Raw genomic sequence first — 21,208 nt, forward strand, 5'->3', positions numbered from 1 at the left:
ACGGAGATCCAGATGCCATCCATGCCGGAGAAGCAGGAGTACTGGACAATGTACTTCGACGGGTCGTTGATGAAGGCCCACGCCGGAGCGGGTCTAGTCTTCGTCTCTCCTCTCGGCGTGTGCATGAGGTACATGATCCGCCTCCATTTTCTTACATCTAATAATGTCCCTGAGTACGAGGCTCTCCTCAACGGGCTTCGCATCGCCATCAAGCTGGGCATCCGATGGCTAGACATTCGAGGCGACTCTCAGCTAGTCATCGAACAAGTCATGAAGGAGTGGAGCTTCCATGACCCCAAGATGGTGGCGTATTGCGACGAGGTTCGCAAACTCAAAGACAAGTTCGACGAGCTGGAACTCAACCATGTCGCAAGACGTTTCAACGAGGCGGCTGACGAACTGGCGAAGGCGGCATCCGGCCGAAAGCCCGTCCCCGATGGCATCTTCGTCAGCGACCAGTACAAGCCCTACATCTGCTACAAAGAGCCGGGAAGGGTCGGTGATGTGCCACCTGCCCCAAACTCGGACGCCGACTCAGGAGAGGTCGTCAACGCGCCACCTGTCCCGAGATCGGGCGCCAACCCTGAAAGGGTCGGCAGCTCTCCATCTGCCTTGGACCCGGAGGCTGACCCCTCCGACCCCGAAGTCATGGAGATCGACGCGAACACAGCAGAGGGGCCTGACCCCCCGTCTGACTGGAGAGCCCCGTACCTCGACTACCTCATCCGCGAGACGCTCCCGGCGAACAAGGTGGAGGCACGCAGGATTGCGCGTCGCGCCAAATCCTTCGCCATCATTGACCAGGAGCTCTACAAGCTCTACACCGGCATCCTCTAGCACTGCATCCTGATCGAGCAGGGAAAGGCGTTGATTCAGGACATCCACGCTGGAGCCTATGGCCACCACGCCGTGCCAAGAATCCTCGTTGGGAACGCCTTCCGGCAGGGCTTCTACTGGCCGATGGCAGTCGCCGACGCCACCCACGTGGTACCTACCTGCGAAGGGTGCCAGTTCTTCACGCGCCAAACTCATCTGCCCACACAGGCGCTCCAGACCATCCCCATCACGTGGTCCTTCGCAGTCTGGAGTCTGGACCTCGTTGGGCCCTTCAAGAAAGCGCCCGGGGGCTTCGCCCACTTGCTTGACGCCGTCGACAAGTTCTCCAAGTGGATCGAGGCACGACCGGTTGCGCAAATCAAGTCCGAGCAGGCGGTACAGTTCTTCATCGACATCATCCATCGCTTCAGAGTCCGCAACTCCATCATCACGGACAACGGCACGCAGTTCACTGGGAAGAAATTCCTCCAGTTCTGCGATGACCACCACATCCGAGTGGACTGGTCGGTCGTGGTGCATCCCCGCATGAATGGGCAGGTTGAACAGGACAATGACATGATACTCCAGGATCTCAAGCCACGGATCTTCGACCGCCTCAAAAAGTTTGGCGGTCGGTGGGTTGCAGAGCTCCCCGCGGTCTTGTGCAGTCTGAGGATGACCCCCAGTAGGGCGACCGGCTTCACCCCGTTCTTCATGGTCTACCGGTCCGAGCCAATTCTCCCCACCGACCTAGAGTACGGGTCGCCGAGGGTCAAGACTTATGACGAATAGGGGAACCAGGCATCGCTCGAAGACGCGCAAGACCAGCTCAACGAAGCACGCGATGTGGCCCTGCTGCACTCGGCCAAGTACAAGCAGGCCTTACGATGATACCACAGCCGTAAGGTACGAGGCCGAGCCTTCAACGTCAGCGACCTGGTGCTTCGCCTCGTCCAGGACAACAGAGGCCAGCACAAGCTGACCCCTCCATGGGAAGGCCCCTTCATCGTCGCGCAAGTACTGCGGCTAGGCACGTACAAGCTGGCAACCCCTGACGGACAAATCTTCAACAACGCTTGGAACATAGAGCAGCTAAGATGCTTCTACCCTTAGTTTCTGTTTCCAAGTTTTGTACGTACATACTTCTGTAACTTTTTAGTTCACGGAAAAAGACAATTTTGAGTCGATCTCGTTCGAGTCTCGTCCCGAGCTTAGGGATATCCGACCCTGGCTCTGCCTCAGGGTCGCATATCCCTCGGGGGCTATCAGGGGCTCCGGCCCAAGTCACTTGATGTCCTCTCAAAACACCTCTTCTCCGAACCGACCCTCTTCCTAAACATTTGGGCATGAAAAGGAGAGAGCGTGCAAACGACACCCATGCAAGACTGATCGGATTGTGAAAAACCTACGCCCCAGCAGCTACGGTGCCCTCGCTCATCAGCGCTTATTGACGCGTCCGACCCGCGCTCTAAACTTTCCAAACCCAAAAAACAAGAAAGAGGATCGAAAACATTTTTTCAACAAATAACAAGAAAAGGCCTCTGGGGCCATCACAAAAACAAGTTCAAAGTCGCCTAACATATTTACATTCTGGGCGTCTAAGCTCGATACAGTTGGCTCATCCTTGGGTCTTCGGGCGGGACAACTTCATCCTCCAGAAGCTTCGCCAAGGCCTCCGCTGGGTTGAACACCGACGCATCGATCTCGTCCAGCTCGGCCTCGGAGTAACCAGAGGCGTACCCCCTACTCATCCCGGCGAAGTTGATGCCGGAATAGTGGGAGCCGAAGACGCCAAAGGCCCGTCTCACGCCGACATGGAGCGCCTCCAGAGCAATCTCGCAGGCCTGCCGGTACATCCCAAGGACACGAGCCGCCAATGAACTCATCCCCTCCCCGTGGACCATGCCGAGGCCATCGCAGACAACGCGGACCGCGTCCCGCAGGTTGCCGTGCTCGGCGCGCTCCGCGTCGAGGACCTCCCTCAGCTGTGCGAGTTCGTCTGTGAGGGCCGTCCATTGAAGTCCAAGTTAGAAACCATCACGAAGCTGCAAAAATGAAAGAACGAGAACAACCTTACCCTCGGACTGAGCCTTCAGCTCACGCTCCCGGTCGAGCCCCTGGGCCACGACGGTCTGAAGCCCCTGCACTTGCACGTGGAGTTGACTAACCTCCGCCCTGAGCCTGGCCGCTACCTTCTCGCCTCGACCTTTCGAGTTACCTCGAAGTCCCGATCCTGCCAAGCCTTCCGCCGCTCGCGCCGGATACGCTCGACGGTCTTTTGGAGGGCCTCATGCTCCCCCTTCAGCCGTGCGAGCTCCTCGGCATTAAGGTAGGCCTTCTCGACAGCAGCCTGGAACTCCTCGAGATCGAGGCAAGCCTTCTTGACGATGGCCTGGAACTTGTCCTCTGACCGCCGCGTGTCCTCCCACGCCGCCTGCTCGCTCCTGCGCAGGTCATCGATGACTTGCTGAGCGGCGGCAACCTGCCCGGTCAGCTCCCCGGTCCGCTGCCTCTCCATGGAGAAGCATTCCCAGAACCCCCGCTCGAGCCGAAGGAAATCGGATTTCCCACGGCAGCACTCCTGGAGGGCCTACAAAACAGATTATGCTCAGCAACGGAGAGACAAGAGGAAAACAACCATCGGGAGGAATACCGTACATGGCCCCTGGGGATGACGACACCGTCCAGCTCCCCCATCGCGGAAGACAGGGCACCACGGACATTGGCAAGCCCGCCCTGCACCGCCTGCCACTTACCCCACTCCCCGGCATCATCCAGCGTGAAGAGGGGCCTCTTCGGGTCATCGCGGGACATCCAGTGCAAAGTAGTCCCACTCCACACCTTGGGAACGGGATTAACCAAGACAAGGCTGGAGGTCGCTCCGGCCGACCCCGACGCCGCCGCTGGGGCAGGTGCCACTGCTCCGGATGCCGCCGGCCTCGTCGACAGCCCCGACACGTGTGCCGTCATCCCTATCAAAGTCGCCGCGGCTGCCGTCGGCGCCGACGCACATCCCGATCCATCCGCCACCGCCACCATCTCCGTCGCGGCTGTCGGAGCAGGCCTTCCCATTCCCACCGCCGACGCGACCTTCGTCGCGGCCACCGAGGCAGGCGCCCCTGCCTCCGTCGTAGCCACCGGGGCCGGCACCCCCGCCTCCGCCGCCACCGCCGCCTTTGCCGCCGCTGCCGGGGTGGGCGTTCCCGCCTCCTCCGCCACCATTGTCCCCGTCGTGACCGCGGGGGCGGACTCTCCCTCCTCCGTCGCTACCGCCATCCCCGTCGCAGTCGCTGGGGCAGCTGCCCCTGTCTCCGCCGTCACCGTCGGAGCCGCAGGCTCCTCCTCCGCCTCGTCGTCGAGGTCTATCACCTCACCGGTCGGAAGGCCCCTGAGGGAAACGCCTCGTCCCGCAGGGTCAGCCGTGGGGGCACAGGGCAGAGCACGGGTTGGACCCTACCCTATGCCCAGCTGCGGCACCATTCCTCCCCCGCGACACTGCCGCTCGCTACCGGCAGGGCCGCAGTTCGCCCCGCGGACGTGGACGACACCCATAGCGCCTTCTTCGGCGCCAGCGGCGGGACGAGGCCCCGAGGGGCGGCGCTGTGAAATAACAAACAACATCAACGAAAACGACTCGATGCCAGGGAAGGAATAATACATGTGAGGAATTTCCACTTACACTCCCCCAGCGCAAGGACGGCGGGCGCATTTTGCCTCCGAGCCTGACGCCGACCCTGGGGCATCTGGCAACGGCCGTTTGCTGCAACTTCTCTGCTCCTGGGCCGCAGGCAGAGGGTCGGGGGTCGGCTCCATCGACCCCCGAGGCGCGCCCCATGCCGACCCCTGGGGCGCGGCCGCAGAGCTTTGCGGGGTCGAGGCCTGGGCAGGTGGCCCGCTCGGTTTGTCCCCCACAGCCGTTTGGGGGCGCTGTTCCCGGATGACGAGCGCGCCCGGCCGGGGGGCCAAAACGAACTCCTCCTCCTCTTCCTCCTCCTCCTCTTCCTCTTCTTCCTCCTCATCGTCATCGTCATCATCGTCCGACACAACCTGGCCCTTCCGCCGCCGTTGGAACTCCTTGGTGGCCCTCCTTTTCTTTCTTTCCATCTCCTTGTCCTTGCGCTTCTTCTGCTTCTCGGCAAGGAGGCGGTTCTGCTGCAGCCGCTTGGTATCCTCTGGCACCGGCGGGCGCGAGTCGATGACATTAGTCATGTGGCCCTGCAGACACGAAAGCTCCACATCAGAGCGACGAACCAAAAAATGCAGGAAAAAGAAATGAGAGCGTGAAGTCCTCACCAGCTTGACGAAATTCTTGTCCGGACGCGTCGGAGGGTGGCCGGGCACTGGGTAATCGGTGTCCTTATCGTCCAGCGCCTCCCGGACTCGCTGCCGGATCTCGATGGCGGCAAGCGCGCCCGTCGCAAGGACGGTGCCCTTGGTCGGCGCGTCGGGAGCCATCTCAGCGAGCGAGCGGACCCAGAGCATAAACGGTGCCACCCTCCGAGCATGGTACGCCCCGATAACTCCAGCCCCGGTCAGGCCTTTTCCCTTCAGGTACTCGATGGCCTAAAGTAAACCGATGATCCGCTTCTTCTCCTTCTCCACCAGGCTGTACTACCACAGCTCTGGCGCCACTTCAATGACACGGCCGGTGAACTCTGGCAGGCAGGAGTTGGGGTAGTTCTTCACATAGAACCACTACTGATGCCACCCCTTGTGGGACACCGCGGTCCTCATCGCCATGTACTCCTTAGCGCGGGTATGGCGGAGGTGGATACCGGCGCACCCTATCGGCACCGGGGTTGCCCGTTGCTGGCTCCCCTTCTTCTCGACCTTCGGGTACAGGCTGACCACGAAGAAGTACTTCCAGAGCGAGAAGTTGGGCTTGATGCCCAGGAACCCCTCACACAGCGCAACGAACGCCGCGATATGTTGGATCCCATTAGGATTAAGGTGCTGCAGCTCGAGCCCGTAGTAGTGCAGCAGCCCGTGGAAGAAGAGGCTCGGCGGGGTCGCGAACCCTCTATCGTGGAAGTGGGCGAACGACACGATGTAGCCGCCGGGCGGACTTGGCACCTCCTCCATCTCGGGGAACTGCCATTCACCCCTCTCGGTCCTCTCGCAGAGGAGGCCCTTCCTCGTGAGACCGTCGGCGCGCGAGGTACCAAAGCTTGAGCGCGCCCAGAACCCCATCGCGAAGGAGAGGAAGGTTCGACGGCGGAAGGTGAGGAAGGCTACTGTGCTGGGCGGAGGAAGGCGAACGGCGCGCAAGAAGGTGAAGGACGCGTGAGAAAGCGAAAAGACTTGGGAGCAGTTGCGGGCGGAATCGGCGAGGCGGACTCCTCGTCTTATAGGGAGGTGCGTGGGAAGTGGAACAGGTGGCCCCATCGCAGTAAATGCGGCACCAGGTACGCCCCGTCACGCCCGCCCTTTTTGGAAATCGTGCGCACGACCTGCTGCAGGAAACAACCTCTCCTCCCTCATTTCGCGGGCTGGCATCTTCCGCCACTTCGCCTCCTGGAGAGTGCACGCGCACAACTTCCTCCACATCCGGCCCAAAGCCCACCAAAAGGTAAAAAAGGGATACGGAGCTGAAAACGCCCCTACGGCCCATTACAATCCAGGGGTTCGAAGGCTGGCCCACTATGGGTTCAACAGCCACCCCAGGATAACCTCGAGCGAGGTGTGAGAAGGGACGGGTCCGCTAGCGGCCATCACCCGGGCGCATGACACCCTAGGGCGTCCTGACCTCACATTCGAGTCCGGACCGGCACCAAAGTTCATGGTTTTTCCCTGAAGAAAGGCAACGAGCCCCCGGATCCGATCAAACAGACTCGAGAACTATATGAACTGGCCGGCCGGAATCTGGGGTACGCCACCAGCTTGGCCCGAGCCAGACCCCCCCCCCCCCCCGAACGGGGACCGAGACCCCACTCGAATCAACCTGTCTGCAGCTCAACGAGCACCACGGTTCACCTGGTGAGGATAGCGTGGCACGGCTCACCCCCTCCGTCTCAGCGAATGGACGCTTGACGGGTAACGTTCAAAAGTCGATCCAACCTCCCGACCGGTCTCCTGCAACGCGCGGGGGCTCGGGGGCTAGCTTCGCAACCAATGACCACACGAATGGTCACGACTTAAGGTCTCCAGACGGAAGGTGCCCTACGAAACGACAAGAAATCCTCCCGCGCCAAGTCGCCCACAGGACACCACGCCTGATCAATCTCGCCGGCCAAGCCGAGCAAACAACACTCCCTATCCCTGATTAACTGCCGCTTGCATGACGAGTGAAGATCCCCGAAGAACGATGAGAGCAGCCTCTGGAGGAGCATTCACGCTCCACCACAGGCTCGAGGGCTACTGTTGGGGGGAAATATTAACGACCTCCTAATGACTCTTATAACAACAATCACGAAGGCCCAGACCCACCTGCGGTAATGACGATTGTCGCCGGCCGAGCATGAGCAAGGGACATCACGCTCCGTCTCGCCCCACCCAGGGCCCTGGGTACGGACGCCCCCGACCCCTCAATGGCAAAACTCCGCCTCGCCCGACCCACGGTCCTAGGGTCGGATGCGCCCGACCTCTCGCCGCAAGGTTCCGCCTCGCCCGACCAATCCGGGCCTACAAGACAAGGGTCCACCTCGGGCGCGGACCGGCAGACGAGGGTGCAGATCTCATGGGCCCCATGCCGATCTTGCCATAAATGCGCTGCGGCTCTGACACGCAGAAAGACGTCCGCGCCCCTCAACGTGACCGCCACAAGTACCCGGGTGGAACACTGTAGCCGCGACCGCACAGGCCACAGTGGCCTATGGCTCCCCCAGATTCGTCAAGAGGCACTCATGGCCTGCGCGACCCGACACAGGAAGGAGCTCCGCCCGTTCCTGCGCCCCACTTATTTGGCGACAGGGACGCGACGTCCGTGTTCCACGAGCCGCAAGCAGGACAACATGGGTCAGCCGGCTTCCCCAACGGGCACAGTTGCCACGGCTGAACACCATCATCATGCCTGGCAGCAACGGTCACTAGGGAGATCGTCGACAAGATCCGAAGGCATCTGCCCTCTTCCGGTGGACGCGCTGACAGGAGCCGAAGGCCGGAGCGGGAGGCGGCGACTCGGGAACTTGGTCCTTCTCCTTGTATTTTTATTTTTACTTTACTTAGCTTATCTCTTTGACTTCTCCTCACGTCTAGCTCATCTGTAACTTCGGGCTCTCCTTGCGCTATAAAAGGAGTACCGGGGGTCCTGAGACAGGGGGACTCTCAAGCCAACAGAACACACACACACTCACCATTAGAGCATCAGTGCACACCCAAGATACTTGGGACCAACTCCCTCTCTTGCCTGCCTGTAACCCCTACTACAGACCCCACGTGGGCAACATGAGTAGCTCCTTATACTGGACGTAGGGCTTTCCTTGCCCGAACCAGTCTAAACCCCGTGTCTTCCCACGCCACCATCCGAAGCCTTACGCGCATAAAAGAAATTTACTAGCCGTAGTCTTGATCCGCTAATCTTGACAATGACACATTATGACCACATTCACCTAAACAAGGTTCTACACCTTTCTACACAAGGTAAGGTGTGTTGTGGTACAAAACCTAGGGTGAATTTGATGGTGATTGTGTACATATATACAACTTAACTTTATTAAACTTTAGATCGGAAAGTTATCCTATTTCTGAATGTTCTTTTGTACCTCTTCCAAAAATTACCTTTATCATTATTCAAGGTTTCTTTCTTTCATCTAGCTAGGTTTATCTTCCAAATTTTATTTCCATCTTCAAACAGCAAGCTATGAAGCCACAAATTTGACAGAAACTTAACTTTGTCATAGATAAGCTACTGCATAAATTTGAGATCCATGGAGGTGCATAAAAGAATTAGCATTACTTTATTACCCTAAGGTAGCATACACTTAAACATTTTTAAAACAGACACCATCATGAAATTGGTCATGAAATTTTAACAGTGAGTTATAGGGGTGATACAGAGCCTTTGGTGAATTTTTCATAATTTTAAGTGAAGGGCATCTTTTTCCATACATTTACCCTATTTATTCTTCCCTAAAAAGGAAAGTGGTTTTTCTTTCTGTTTCTGATCAGATTCCATATTTTTCCTACAAACTACACTATACCACTAACTTATTCCAATTGGTTTCACATTTTTATCATCTCTGGTTTAATTATTATGCAAAAAGACAAAAGTAACTTTAGATTTCCATGATAAAACTAAAACAAAGATTTAAACATCTGAGCTAGGCTCCACATCATTTTTATAAGCTTCTATTCTCTGAAACAAACACTTGAGAATTGGATTTACTATTTTAGCATTTGTTTGCAATTTATGATGATTTAAATGGGTTAAAAAGGATTAAAACATGTAACATTAATCCTAGCAGAGACATGTGCCAAAAGCATTTTTATTAGAAACTACACTTTATACTGAGTCTAGCAAAATTGGTTTGACATTTTTCTTAATTTTCTATGAGTTTTGGTGAATTTCCAAAGTTAATCACATTTCCTGCCAATTATAACAGAGAAACCTCGGCAAACTTATGGTCTAGCCCCTAGGTCTATAGGTCAAACACACACAGGTCCCTATATTTTAGCGCTAAGGACCCTAGAAGAAGGGAAAAGATACAAGTGTGTCCCTGGTGGTGCACCCGGCGGCGGTCCGGCCAAATTCCGGCGATGCGCCGGCCAATCCAGGGCAAGGAGTTGCGGGGGAGCTGCGGGGGCTCACCGGAAGTTGATTGCGGTAGTTGGGAGCGCGGAGAAGGTTTGGCGGGGGCGGAACAGCGATAGGCGATGAGCGGCAGGGACGGCGTTGGGTGGCGGGGGTTCCGGCGGCGTTGGGGCCTAGAGGTGGCAACGGGCGAGCGCTTGAGCTTCGCGAGGCGGCGACAAAGCTGGTGGTGGTGTCGGCGACGTGCGGGGCAGTGCAAAAGGGGGAGCTCCACGGAGAGGGTGTGCGGCGGAGCTGAGAGTGAGAGCAGGGGAGTGCGGCGAGGTTGGAGGGCGAGCGGGGAACGGGGCACAGGCGGCGTCAGGCCTCCCTTTATAGGGCTGGGGTGGAGCGGCGAGCGAGGCGGAGTCGCGGCGCTAGCGGACGGGACCAGAGGGCGTTAGGGTGCTATGGCGGCCATTAATGGCAGCGGAGCCATTGGCGCAGAGGAGGGAGGGGTGGCGCGACACACGAGGGCGTCGCAGGTGAGGCGTGCAGGCGCAGGCGAAGCGAGCGTGCGCGGCAATAACGGCTTTGCCGGGACGCGTCACTGGCGAGGCGGGGAGGAGCTGTTGCGGCCGGGGCGGCGGTTGACGGAGGCGGCGGTGTCGCGGGGCATGAGTGTGCAAAGCCGTGGCAAGGCGCACCCTTGAGCGAGGCGAGGCGGGGCAGCGGGCAGGGCGTCCGTGGGCTCAACTGGGCTGCCGGTGCGTCGACCCAACTTGTCGCGGCTGAGGATGGGGCGACGGGGCGGTGCCAGTGAGCTTGCGCCACGGTGCGGCCGGCAAGAGGAGCGTGACGCACACGCACTCTGGGCGCGAGGGATCTGCGGGATCCGGCGATGGGGCAGTCTTTGAGCGCGATTAACTTCAGATATTTGATCCACACGACATTAACTCCCTTTACAAAAGTTGTAGTCCTCAGATCCAAGTTCAACTTTCATAATTGAACTGAGTTCAAATTCGCAACAGATTTGAAGATACAAAGCTTTAAAGTTTGGAGGAACGTCGGATTTCAGACTAAGGCAAAAACGGCGGTTTGGCCGATTTGGGTTTTCGGCTGACTTGAGCCCGAATTTTGAAAAGCTTCTGATGCGAATTTGACCAGAGTCCAGTTGATAAAGTTATTGTATAAACTTAGTTCTCAAACTCTTATAAAGGGTTTTTATGATGTTCTGTTCAACTTTTGAGAGATAAGCTCACGCCAAGATGCCTGGTTGAGCTGCTTCCAGACTTAGCCTAGATTGCTCATTGAGGCTGGGTTGACCGAACTGGCTGAATTTAACCTGGACTTTGAAAGTTTTTTGTGCAGATTTCAACCTTGCTCCGTTAGTCAAAATTGTTAAGGTCTCGAAGCTGTAAAACTTTGGTATAGAGTTCGGCTTGAGTTTATATTAGAAATTTCGAAATAAAGAGCCCCAAATTTGGGACTTCATATGTTTTTCTTAAATTGACACAGATTCAAATTTCGAGTTTTTGAAGGCCTTCTGCTCAGATTCAGAAAAAACACCAAAAATAAAAGTTGTTTGGAAAATTGAGTTCTACAACTCTTAGTTAGAAAGATTTTTAAGTTCTTAAGCAAAAATTTGAGTTATATTTTAAACAGCGGTTTAGCTTGTGAGGGCAAAAGTACCTTTTTACTTGTCTTCACAACTGCCAATTGTTCTTCTTTATACTCTAATGGCTTTATTTAAGATTAAACATAGTTTAATTAGACTAGGTTGTTACATATAATTGAGTTGAAACTTATGGGTTACCGCATGGCTCTTCGGCTATCACAGTGGGCATAATTGGATTCATCTAATGGACTTGTTTTATTGAAAAAGGACAATTTATTGACTTCATCTATATGAAGAGGAGAATACTCATATGTCCCCAAAAAAAGAGAAAAAAAGAAGAAGAAGAGAAGAAAAAAAGGAGAAGAGAGAAAAGGCTGAAGTGATTGACCTCTACTTTTCGAAGAGGAATCACTTTCGGCAAGCACGTGTCAGAGACTTAGAATTAGTGAATTTATGAACGATGAGGTAGATAGTCACATTGTCCACAAAACTCACTTAAGCGCACAAAAATGTATTGTTGGAGCACACGAAAATGTGACGCTAAGCTACCTATGGATTCAGGGAGCAAATGAAGTCTTTCGTGTAAAAACGAAAGCACCTTCATGAAACGTGAAGGGAATGAAAAGTCAACTCGTGAAACACGAAGTTGCATAAAAATCGAAGTCTGGCTGACAAGACACTTCGTGTATTCTCATACAGGTTACCCTGACCTAAGGAAACTTCTGTCAAAATATGAACATAAAATAGGAGAAAAATGTTGCACCTCGTTTATAAAAAATAATATAAACTTGTAACTAAATGTAGTACTTGCAAGGAACTGTTTGTTAAACATTGCATAGGAAATGGGCTTGCCATCAACTTCAACATTGTTTACTTCGATTTTGACTACATTGTTCAGCTAAAGGGACTCTCCGGCAGCTTCACCTCCATCCTTAATGACATTGTTCGGCTCAAGGGGCTTGCCATCAGCGTCATCATCAACTTCACCTCCGTCGTTACTTCAGCTCAAGGGGTTTGCCACAATCATCGGCATAGGCATCGACTTCGTCTTCGTTGCTACCTCAACTTAAGGAGCTTCGATCTACGTCGCCTTCGTCACTACTTCGACAACACGCAAAGTTTCATTGCCATCTTCACCACAAGCACCGGCCAAGAGGGGCTATGGCGGGATCATGGAGAATAGATTCATCTCGAGATTCAAGTCTTGCCTAACGTGTGTGAGCGAAGATTCGAAGGCGTTCATGGCTTCGGCGGGATAAAGGCAGCGACTCTCTGTTTCCTCTACTTCGACTACATCAACCACGGTTAAAAATGGAATTTCTTCTTCGACTACACAAGAGATGGAATAATTACTTCGACTACGTCGACTACACGGAAGAAGCATGTTTCTACTTCATCTACCTTCGCTACTTCGACTGATTTTTTTACTTCGACTACATTTGTTAAAGTTGAAGCTAAACGACAAAGCTGCGAAGTTGAAGTTGAGGAATAGAAGATGACTAGTGAAGTAGAGTCCAGCGATGAAGTAGATGCGGTAGGGGGGGCATGTCCTCATGGTCAAAGTGAAATTTGTAGCTAGCCTTTTTTCCCCATGTAGCTACTTCACTTGGTACAAATTTGTAGTTAGCCTTTTTCCCCATGATTTAGCTACTTCATTTTGTTGTACCAGCCAAACTAAAAGTAGCTGAGCGGCTACTGTTGTGGAAAAGGGCGCATGGCACCTCACCTTTCGTCTCAATGGTTTCTTATTGTTTTAGCGTGTTAAAGTGGGGATGGGGATTTGGGAAAAATGGCCCAACCTAGGAGTAAAAGGACGGCCCATGCAGTTGTGTAAAGGTATTTTACAGTAAAGCACCATGGCGCATTGAGGAGGGGCGGCCGCGGCGATCTCGCGTGAGAGGAAAGGGGAGGAGCTCGTCCAGTCCACCAGCAAGCCGCCGGGGCGGAGGCAGGCAAGGGCGCCGGTGGCTGGGTCCAGGACCACCGCGCGGATGTCGCTGGGGTTTCCGACCATAGTGAACATCATCACATCGGATGCAGCAGCCACTGCCGCCGGCGAGTCCGCGAGGCTCGCACCGGCGGCGACAAAGGCTCTCCGCCTTGGCCGGCGTGCGAGCGTACGCGGTGACCGCGAACCCAGCCGCGAGGAGGTGCTTGGCCATGGCGCCGCCCATGACGCCGATGCCGATCCACCCGACACGCGTGGCCCCCGGCCCCACCGGCGCCGGGAAACCAAACGCGGCCGCATCCGCCTTCGGCCCCTCCTCCATGATCCCCTCCAGAGTTACTCTCAAGCAACCAATTATTTTGGAATTTGGATAGAGGGCGTGAAGAGGAAGGGGGAGAGAAATCAGAGTGTTCGGAAGGAAAGAAATGATAGCAATCCCGTTTCCTTTTTTATAACGAGACGACGACAGCAATACGAATAAACAAACAAGAATTCTTTGGTTCCCAGTCTACCATGATACAATTTCTTGCATCACAGCATCCAAAAACGCGCAAATTAAACTAACCAACTGCCAATTGACATTGCAAATTTTCATTTTATACTCAAAGGTGGAAAATTTACAGCAGAATGATCGACAGAAGAACTGAAGAAGCAGGAAAACGATGGCATTTGTTACACGCCCGGCCAAGTAGTACTGTAGTAGCGGTGAAGAGGGGGAAGAAACAGCTCAGAGGTGACAACCGCAGCAGAGGAAGAAGCACGAGAGCGCAAGCCCCAGCACGACGGCCTCCACAACGTACATGACGCGGAACGCGACCGCGTCGACCACCGCCGACGCCGAGCCGCTGCGCAGGCTGAGGGAGGAGAGCCCCGGGAGGCGCTTCCACCGCAGCGAGCGCGACAGCGACGACGCCAGCCTGGACGCGCCGCCGGCGGACGGGGCGGCCAGCCTCCACCGCCGGCTCCGGGGCAGGTAGTCCCGCGGGATGAGCTTCTTTAGCCACCCGACGCGCGGCCGCGCCGTGCCCGCTGCCGCCGCCGCCGAGGCGGCCGGGGACATGGGCGCCGTCTCCGAAACCGAAACCGAAGCCGCCCTCGCCGCCGCCACCGTGTCCGCCTCGATGGCCATTGGGCGCTCTGCCGTCGCTGCCTTCGTGGGGGGGATTGGTTTGGCTGGTAAAGATTGATCGGGTTTTGGTTGGGAAAATAACTGGAGAAAGAGACGGGGAGGCGACGTGCTCTGCGGGCTGCGGGGAGCCTCGGAAGACCGGTGAATATATGGGAGCCGGCGGAGAAGGTTTTTGTTTTGCGTCTTGCCCCTCTGGGTTTCCTTTTTTTGGAGATGCGGTCCTTAGACTTTGCTTTGAGTCCAAGGCAGATGCAACCAACGTCTAGTGTGGCACGCTGGCGATGTACGGGTTCTTTTTGTTTAGGGGAGAGACGAGAGCTGTAGGACAGCTTGGTTTTCTTGCAAACTAGTGTGATTTGTACTTTATTTTGGAGAGATGATTAGGTTTATTTTCATTGAGAAAGTAAATAAAGACATAAAGTAGGAACTATAAACTTGTATAGAACGCAATAATTTTAGAGGAAATTCCTTATTTGACGCTAGAAGATGACTTAATTTCTTCCTTAGTCTTGAAAAAATTCTTATCCCTTATATGACATCGAGTTCTAACTTTCATTCCTTATTTGACATTTTCATCACTTTTGTTAGTTAAGTTGGACAAAATAACCATCAAATTACCTCCAAAATTCATGAAACTTTTTGTAGTGATAAAATAAATGAAGATGAACCCCATGTTCTTAAAAACACATGTGTACCTTTATTATTTTAAAATTAAAATTCACCAAATTAGGCTACTATTACAAATTATCTGAATTTTAAAGGCACCAAAACAGTTCTAAAAAATTATAGAAAAATAACTTGTATTTCTCACATCATATACAATAACTTATTAAATTATTTTCTAGCATAAGTTACACAGACAATTATGGAGAACAGGGCTTTTCTTCACTTCAGCACTTCCCCTCGCAGTGGATTCCACTAGGTTCTTAACCTCTTCCCAATTCTTAAACTGAAACCTGCGATGTCTAATCCAACTCAGCACCTAACCAGCTTGGAGAAGTTTGGAAAATATTAGAAGAACCTCATAATTTTCTGTGTAACTTATGATGGAAAATAATCTTATAAGTGACTACATCTCATCTACGGAATATTAGGTTTTTCCCCATAATTTTTTAAAAGTATTTTGGTGCCATAAAAATTCAAATATGCTTCAAAAGTAGTAGAATTTGATGAATTTTAATTTGAAAACTGAAAAGGTACATATGCGATTTTAAGCAAGATGGATTCATCTTCATTTGTTAATTGGCCATAAAAGGTTTCATGAATTTTGGAGGTGATTTGATGGTTGTTTTGTCCAACTTAACTAACAAAAGTGATAAAAATGTCAAATATGGAATGAAAGTTAGAACTCGGTGTCATATAAGGGATATGAATTTTTTAGGGTCAAGAAAGAAATTAATTCATCTTCTAGTGTCAAATAAGAAATTTTCTCATAATTTTAAAAGCAAATAGGCTATACTCTGTCTCCCACAAGGAGTGCTATCTTATATGTCGGACCAGTAGTGAGAAGCTCACACTACACTGTACACTGATTGTGAAAGGTTAATTAGTTATAGTTCCTTAATTAACTGTATGAGTAGAATGATTTGGTAATGTTCCTTAACTATAAGTACATGCAGGACTAAATTTAAATAGAAACCAAATAGACACTCTGCATGGATATGGCAACAAATGCTAGTACCCAGAGACACCAAGCTCATTTTACTTTATTATTAATCTGTCTGAAAACCATACAATTGCACTTTTCATGTGACAGAGGGGTTTACCCGATCTCAGCTTCATAATAAGTTTTGTACAAAATGTTTTATGGAAAAAGAACTTAAAGCCTTAAATGCTTCCATATTGCAGAAACATAAGCTAAACTTTAGTCCTGTCACATCGGATGTTCGGATACTAATTAGGAGGATTAAACATAAGCTAATTACAAAACTAATTGCAGAAACCCTAGGCTAAATCGCGATGTGGTCTAAAACACCTGTAATAATCCATCATTAGCGAATGGTTACTGTAGCACCACATTGTCAAATCATGGACTAATTAGGCTTAATAGATTCGTCTCGCGATTTAGCCTAGGGGTTGTGTAATTAGTTTTGTAATTAGTCTAGGTTTAATACTCCTAATTAATGTCCAAACATTCGATGTGATGGGGGCTAATAGCCCCCTCCTCCCAAACACCCTTGAAGAGCTAGCAGAGTAGCACCGGGCAGGGGCAGTCACCAGGGCGCTTCTGCAACAACCAACAAGCCTGGCAAGGCAGGGTGCGAACTGCAATTGCAAAACGCGACGCTTTCCAACTGTCCGCTCCATACCGCTACAGCTCTGCTGCAGCAAAGCAGAGGCACACGGACGGGCCGGACGGCTTAGAGCGAACGCGCGCAAGGAGCTTGCACCGGACGCCGCCGCGCCCAGCCCACACAGCGAGCAGCGCGAACCCGCGGCTGGAGCCGCGCTGGCCGATATGGCAGCGGGGAGGTTGCAAGCAAAGCACCAGGCTTTACCCGGCCAGCACCAGCCGGAGCCGGCCGTCCGCTACATGCCTCGATCGTTTTGCTGGGCGAGCTGCTGTTTATTTTTATAAAAAAAAAGTGTATTTTTCATCCATGAAATATTACAAAAGTGTAATATTCATCACTCATGTTTCATTTGGTGCAAATTAACCCCTTAAGTAACTAAACCGGTGTATTTTTATCCTCCACACCTTAGTGTAAGGTTAGTTTAGTGCTTATAACATCGGTTTAGACCATGCAATAATCTTACTAATCACTGTTTAGGCACGTCTAATGTTGAGTCAATCGCTATAATGTTTGGTGTGAATCGCTTCCTTTAATTTTTCTGATAAAATTTTTATGAGTAGCCAATTTAGAGGATTTATTGGATTTTTTTAAGCTTTAAATATTTGATTCATCATATTACATCACTAAACAGTGATTAATCAAATGATTACGTGGCCTAAACCGCCATTTGATGACACTAAACCATTGTTAAAATAAGGTGGGATGATAAATGCACCGGTTTAGTTACTTAAGGACTGATTTGCACCAAATAAAAGATGAATGTCATACTTTTGCAATAATTCACGAATGAAAATACACTTTTTTCTTATATATTATGTTAATACAATAGTGTTAAAAGAAGCTACCATGTTCGCCGAAAGGGTCTAGAAATTCCCACATTAATCTAAAAAAGAGAAAAATATACATCATTGAATTTTATGAAGATCTAACGGTCTAGACTATAGGGCCTAGAAATTTTCACATTAATTTAAAAAGGAAAAATATACACCGTTGGATTTTATGATCTAACGGTCTAGATTAATTCAAACAATCCATATTGAATAAGATAGAGATACAAGATATCTTGAAGAGCATTACGTTGATTTGAATTCCATCTGAAACTGACCACGTAGAAAGTGGATATTTTTTCATATGGTAATTTCTATATTATATTCAAATGCAAATCTAACTTCGATTTAGCAACCAAATAGATATAATAGGAAGGTCAAATTAAATCTATTGGAGAGAGAGAGCATGACCAGAAGCTAGAGAGAATAAAATGCATCGCGATAGAACATGCGAACAGCTACCCAAATGTTGGGCCCTACATTTTTGGCGTCGGTGACCTATGGCTCCATGATGCATGATGATGCAGGTAAGACAAAACGAACCCCAGCTCCTCTACCATTTAATTTAGGAACCGAAAGATCAACCACCGAAAAATCTGTCACGTAAAATACCACTAAAAGAATGGTCTGCAGTTTGGTGCTCACGCCGTAAACTCGATCCAGAACCCGCTGGAAGAAAACACGAGGGCCCTGCACATCGCCGTCTACTCAAGCACCCCCGCCCATCTCCAACATCGTCCGTGCCGGTGGAGTTCGAGGCAGGGACGCCGTGCGCTTCAGGCCTGCTTACGGCCACAAGCCACAACTTCCGCGCGCGCTGCATCGAGCGCTGGCTCGCGGGCGGACGCCGCTGGTCTCCGTCATACCACGCCGCATGCTACCGGAGCAAAATCTGCCTAGGCGAGGTTGCCGCCGCATGATCTTGCTCTGGTTGCTTCGGGGTGTGTGTGTGTGTGTGTGTGTGTGTGTGTGTGTGTGTGTGTGTGTGTGTGTGAGAGAGAGAGAGAGAGAGAGAGAGAGAGTATACAGGAGAAGGAAGAGCTGCTGCTCTCTGCTTGCTTGGTGGACAAGCGGAGGACGGAGAAATTGGAGAGCCTAAGCTTGCTCGCTCGCTCCGTGGAGTGGATTGGTGGAGCTGACTTCCTGTTCCGGCTTCTTGCGATGGAGAAAGCAGACAAGAGAGAGAGAGCGCAACGGGTGCTGGAGAAGGTCATTACCGGAGGGAAAAAAGGAGAAGGTGAGGAGCTGCACGTTTCACACTGTACCGTTACCTCCAAACCACCGTGATGGAATGCTATTTTCAACTAACGGTCAATTCTTTCAATGGTATTTTACGTGACGGAGATCTTTCGCTGGTATTTTTCAAAAACAATGATATTTCGATGCTATAGATCCAATTTTTCCAAAATAAAACAAACCCCAGCTCCTCTATGATCTCATGTATAGGATCAACAAGACGAATGTCTAACGAAGACGCCCGTATAGGAAAGAAGATGGCATGATACAGGTTGGCGCTGCTACTTGGACAACATGTGGTTTAGACACAATGATGGTACAAAAATGAGACAATGACGTCCACCGACTAGCGATACGACCTGCCATGGTTGACGAAGAGCTGAGGAACCGAGTAACAATAGTGGATAGTGGAGGAACGAGGTGTCCATGTATGGCAACAAGGCGTCCATATAGGCAAAGAAGGTAGCATGATAGGGGTTGACACTGTTGCTCGAATGACGACATGTGGTTCAGACACAATGATGGTACAAAAGTAAGACAATGACATCTGCCGATGAGCGATACGATCCTCTATGGTTGATGAAGAGCCGAGGAACCGAGAAACAATAGTGGACAATGGAGGGAGGAGGTGTCCATGTATGGTAGCAATACACTGGTGATGGGATTGAGAAAACACGATGGTGGAGCAAGGGAGAAGGAACCGGCCGGGGAGACCAACAAGAAAAGATGAAGGTGGATGTGTTAGAGATATGGACAACAGTTGTCACTTGATCTCTATGGCCGAGAGGACGATGTGCTAATGCTAGCATCAATGATTGCCATATTAAATAAGATTAATAAATGAGAAATTTTAGAGTGCTTGAAAAAAAAATGAGAGCCGTTCATCCGGCGAAATCGAACGGTGGAAACAAATGAAGTATCATGAAGTACTAAAAGAGAGGTACCAAGAAGTACCAATTTGGTGAGACCAAGTACCAAAAATAGTGAGAAATTACTATGATGCCATTTTAGTTATATGTAAATCTATTTAATTATTTTTCGGTAACAAGGATAAGAAAGGAAAGTACCTGCAAGTACCACTTGTACTTTAAAAGTATTGTAACAAAGCTCTTAATAAATATATAAATTCAGAATATAAAAAGTTAGCAGTTGGTTTCTACAAACAAAATAGCTAACTAAAGAATTCATGCCAAATACAATTAATAACTTACTAATTTAGATATTAAAATAATAAAAATGGTAATGGTCGTGTCTATCCATATTTTTATCAATTATCTTATCTTAATAATGTTAATGTTTTAGCGTTAAAAAACCTGTAATGTTCTCACGTTAATAGGTAAAAAAGAGAATAATATACAACAATTGATCTTACTATATCTAAGTTATAATGCTCGAGATTGCATATAACCTCAATTGATTGAACCTTCCATGAAAATAAAAATAAAAAGTTGAACCGGATATTTTCGCAATTGGAGAAGAGATGTGTAACTATTCTGCTTTTAATAAGGTCATGTAGCTTTTGCAACAAGACCAAACACAACCACTTGATGGACTTCAAATGGCGGCTCATGGTCATGGGACAAAAGAGCGGGGGTGTTTACGCTATACGAAGATCAAACATGGGAAGCGCTGACAACGGTAGAAGCAGCTTGCGCTTTGACAAGCCACCACGCCTGCCTTGTGCGATCCCAATCTTGACGAGCAAAATTGAGAGAGACTACGTATGCAATTGAGCGCTGCTATCAGGCTCCGTCACCGCTAGCTGGTAGGGCTACTGGAGGCAGACTACCAAGCAAAAAACCTAGCGGGTAACCATATTTATTGTTGCCTTGCTGGTGATTGGAGAGAGAGAGAGATTTTACATGAGGAAAGAAGATGACCGATGACTAAGAGATATTGGTTCATCCCTAGGGCATATTCTCTGTTATTTTTTCAAATAAATTTGTAATTAAAGTATTGTCATAAAGTATAGAAATTACAAACTATGAAACACTACTGGGAAAAGCCCCATCACTACCGGTTGGGAACCCCCTTTAGTACCAGTTTCGCAATCGGTATTGTTAGTTCGGTACTAAAGGGGGACTTTAGTACCGGTTGAAATAATTGGTACTAAAGGGGTATTAAAAAAATAAAAAAGTTGAAATCCACCCGCCGGCCCCGTTGGCCCCAGCCTCCCGCCCGCCGCTCACGGACCGCTCGCCCGCCGACCCCCGCCCGCCGCCGCTCTAGGTCCGCTTGCCATCGCCGCCACCGCCTCACCTCGCCGTTGCTCCTCATTGTCGGTGAGGGGCGAGTGGAGGAGGGAGGGGGAGAGGTAGAGGAGGAGATAGAGGATAGAGAGAGAGAGAGCTAGAGGATGAGGAGAGATAGAGAGATAGAGGACTAAAGGAGCAGAGAAGGATGAGGGAAGCGGACGGATGGATAAGGGGGCCGGGGGAGCTCTTTAGTACCAGGTGGGAGCTCCACACGGTGCTAAAAAGTCACCCATTAGTACCGGGTGGAGGCTCCACCCGGTACTAATGTGCCTTAGGGCCTTTAGTACCGGGTGGAGGCTACACCCAGTACTAATAGGTAACCTTTAGTACCGGATGGAACCCCCAACCGGTACTAAAGGGGCTCACGGGGACCTATCTGTTAGACATGGTACTAATGCTAATATTAGTAACGGGTCG

At 50.9% G+C, this 21,208-nt stretch overlaps 2 protein-coding genes and 1 pseudogene across 2 annotated transcripts; 1 reads left to right on the forward strand and 2 right to left on the reverse strand.

Moving 5' to 3' along the window:
* The first annotated feature begins 270 nt into the window (after positions 1-270).
* Positions 271-837, forward strand: LOC101762961. The gene is made up of 2 exons (XM_004963542.1): positions 271-645; positions 733-837. The coding sequence occupies exons 1-2, from the start codon at positions 271-273 to the stop codon at positions 835-837; spliced, it is 480 nt and encodes a 159-aa protein (XP_004963599.1).
* A 10,805-nt stretch (positions 838-11,642) lies between these two features.
* Positions 11,643-13,372, reverse strand: LOC101763773 (annotated as a pseudogene).
* Positions 13,373-13,605: 233 nt separating this feature from the next.
* LOC101768358 lies at positions 13,606-14,289 on the reverse strand. The gene has a single exon (XM_004961145.2). It carries the CDS (start codon positions 14,177-14,179, stop codon positions 13,778-13,780), a length of 402 nt encoding a protein of 133 aa, XP_004961202.1. The 5' UTR covers positions 14,180-14,289; the 3' UTR covers positions 13,606-13,777.
* Positions 14,290-21,208: the final 6,919 nt, after the last annotated feature.

Source organism: Setaria italica, chromosome III, assembly GCF_000263155.2.
Source record: "Setaria italica strain Yugu1 chromosome III, Setaria_italica_v2.0, whole genome shotgun sequence".
NCBI lineage: Eukaryota > Viridiplantae > Streptophyta > Magnoliopsida > Poales > Poaceae > Setaria > Setaria italica.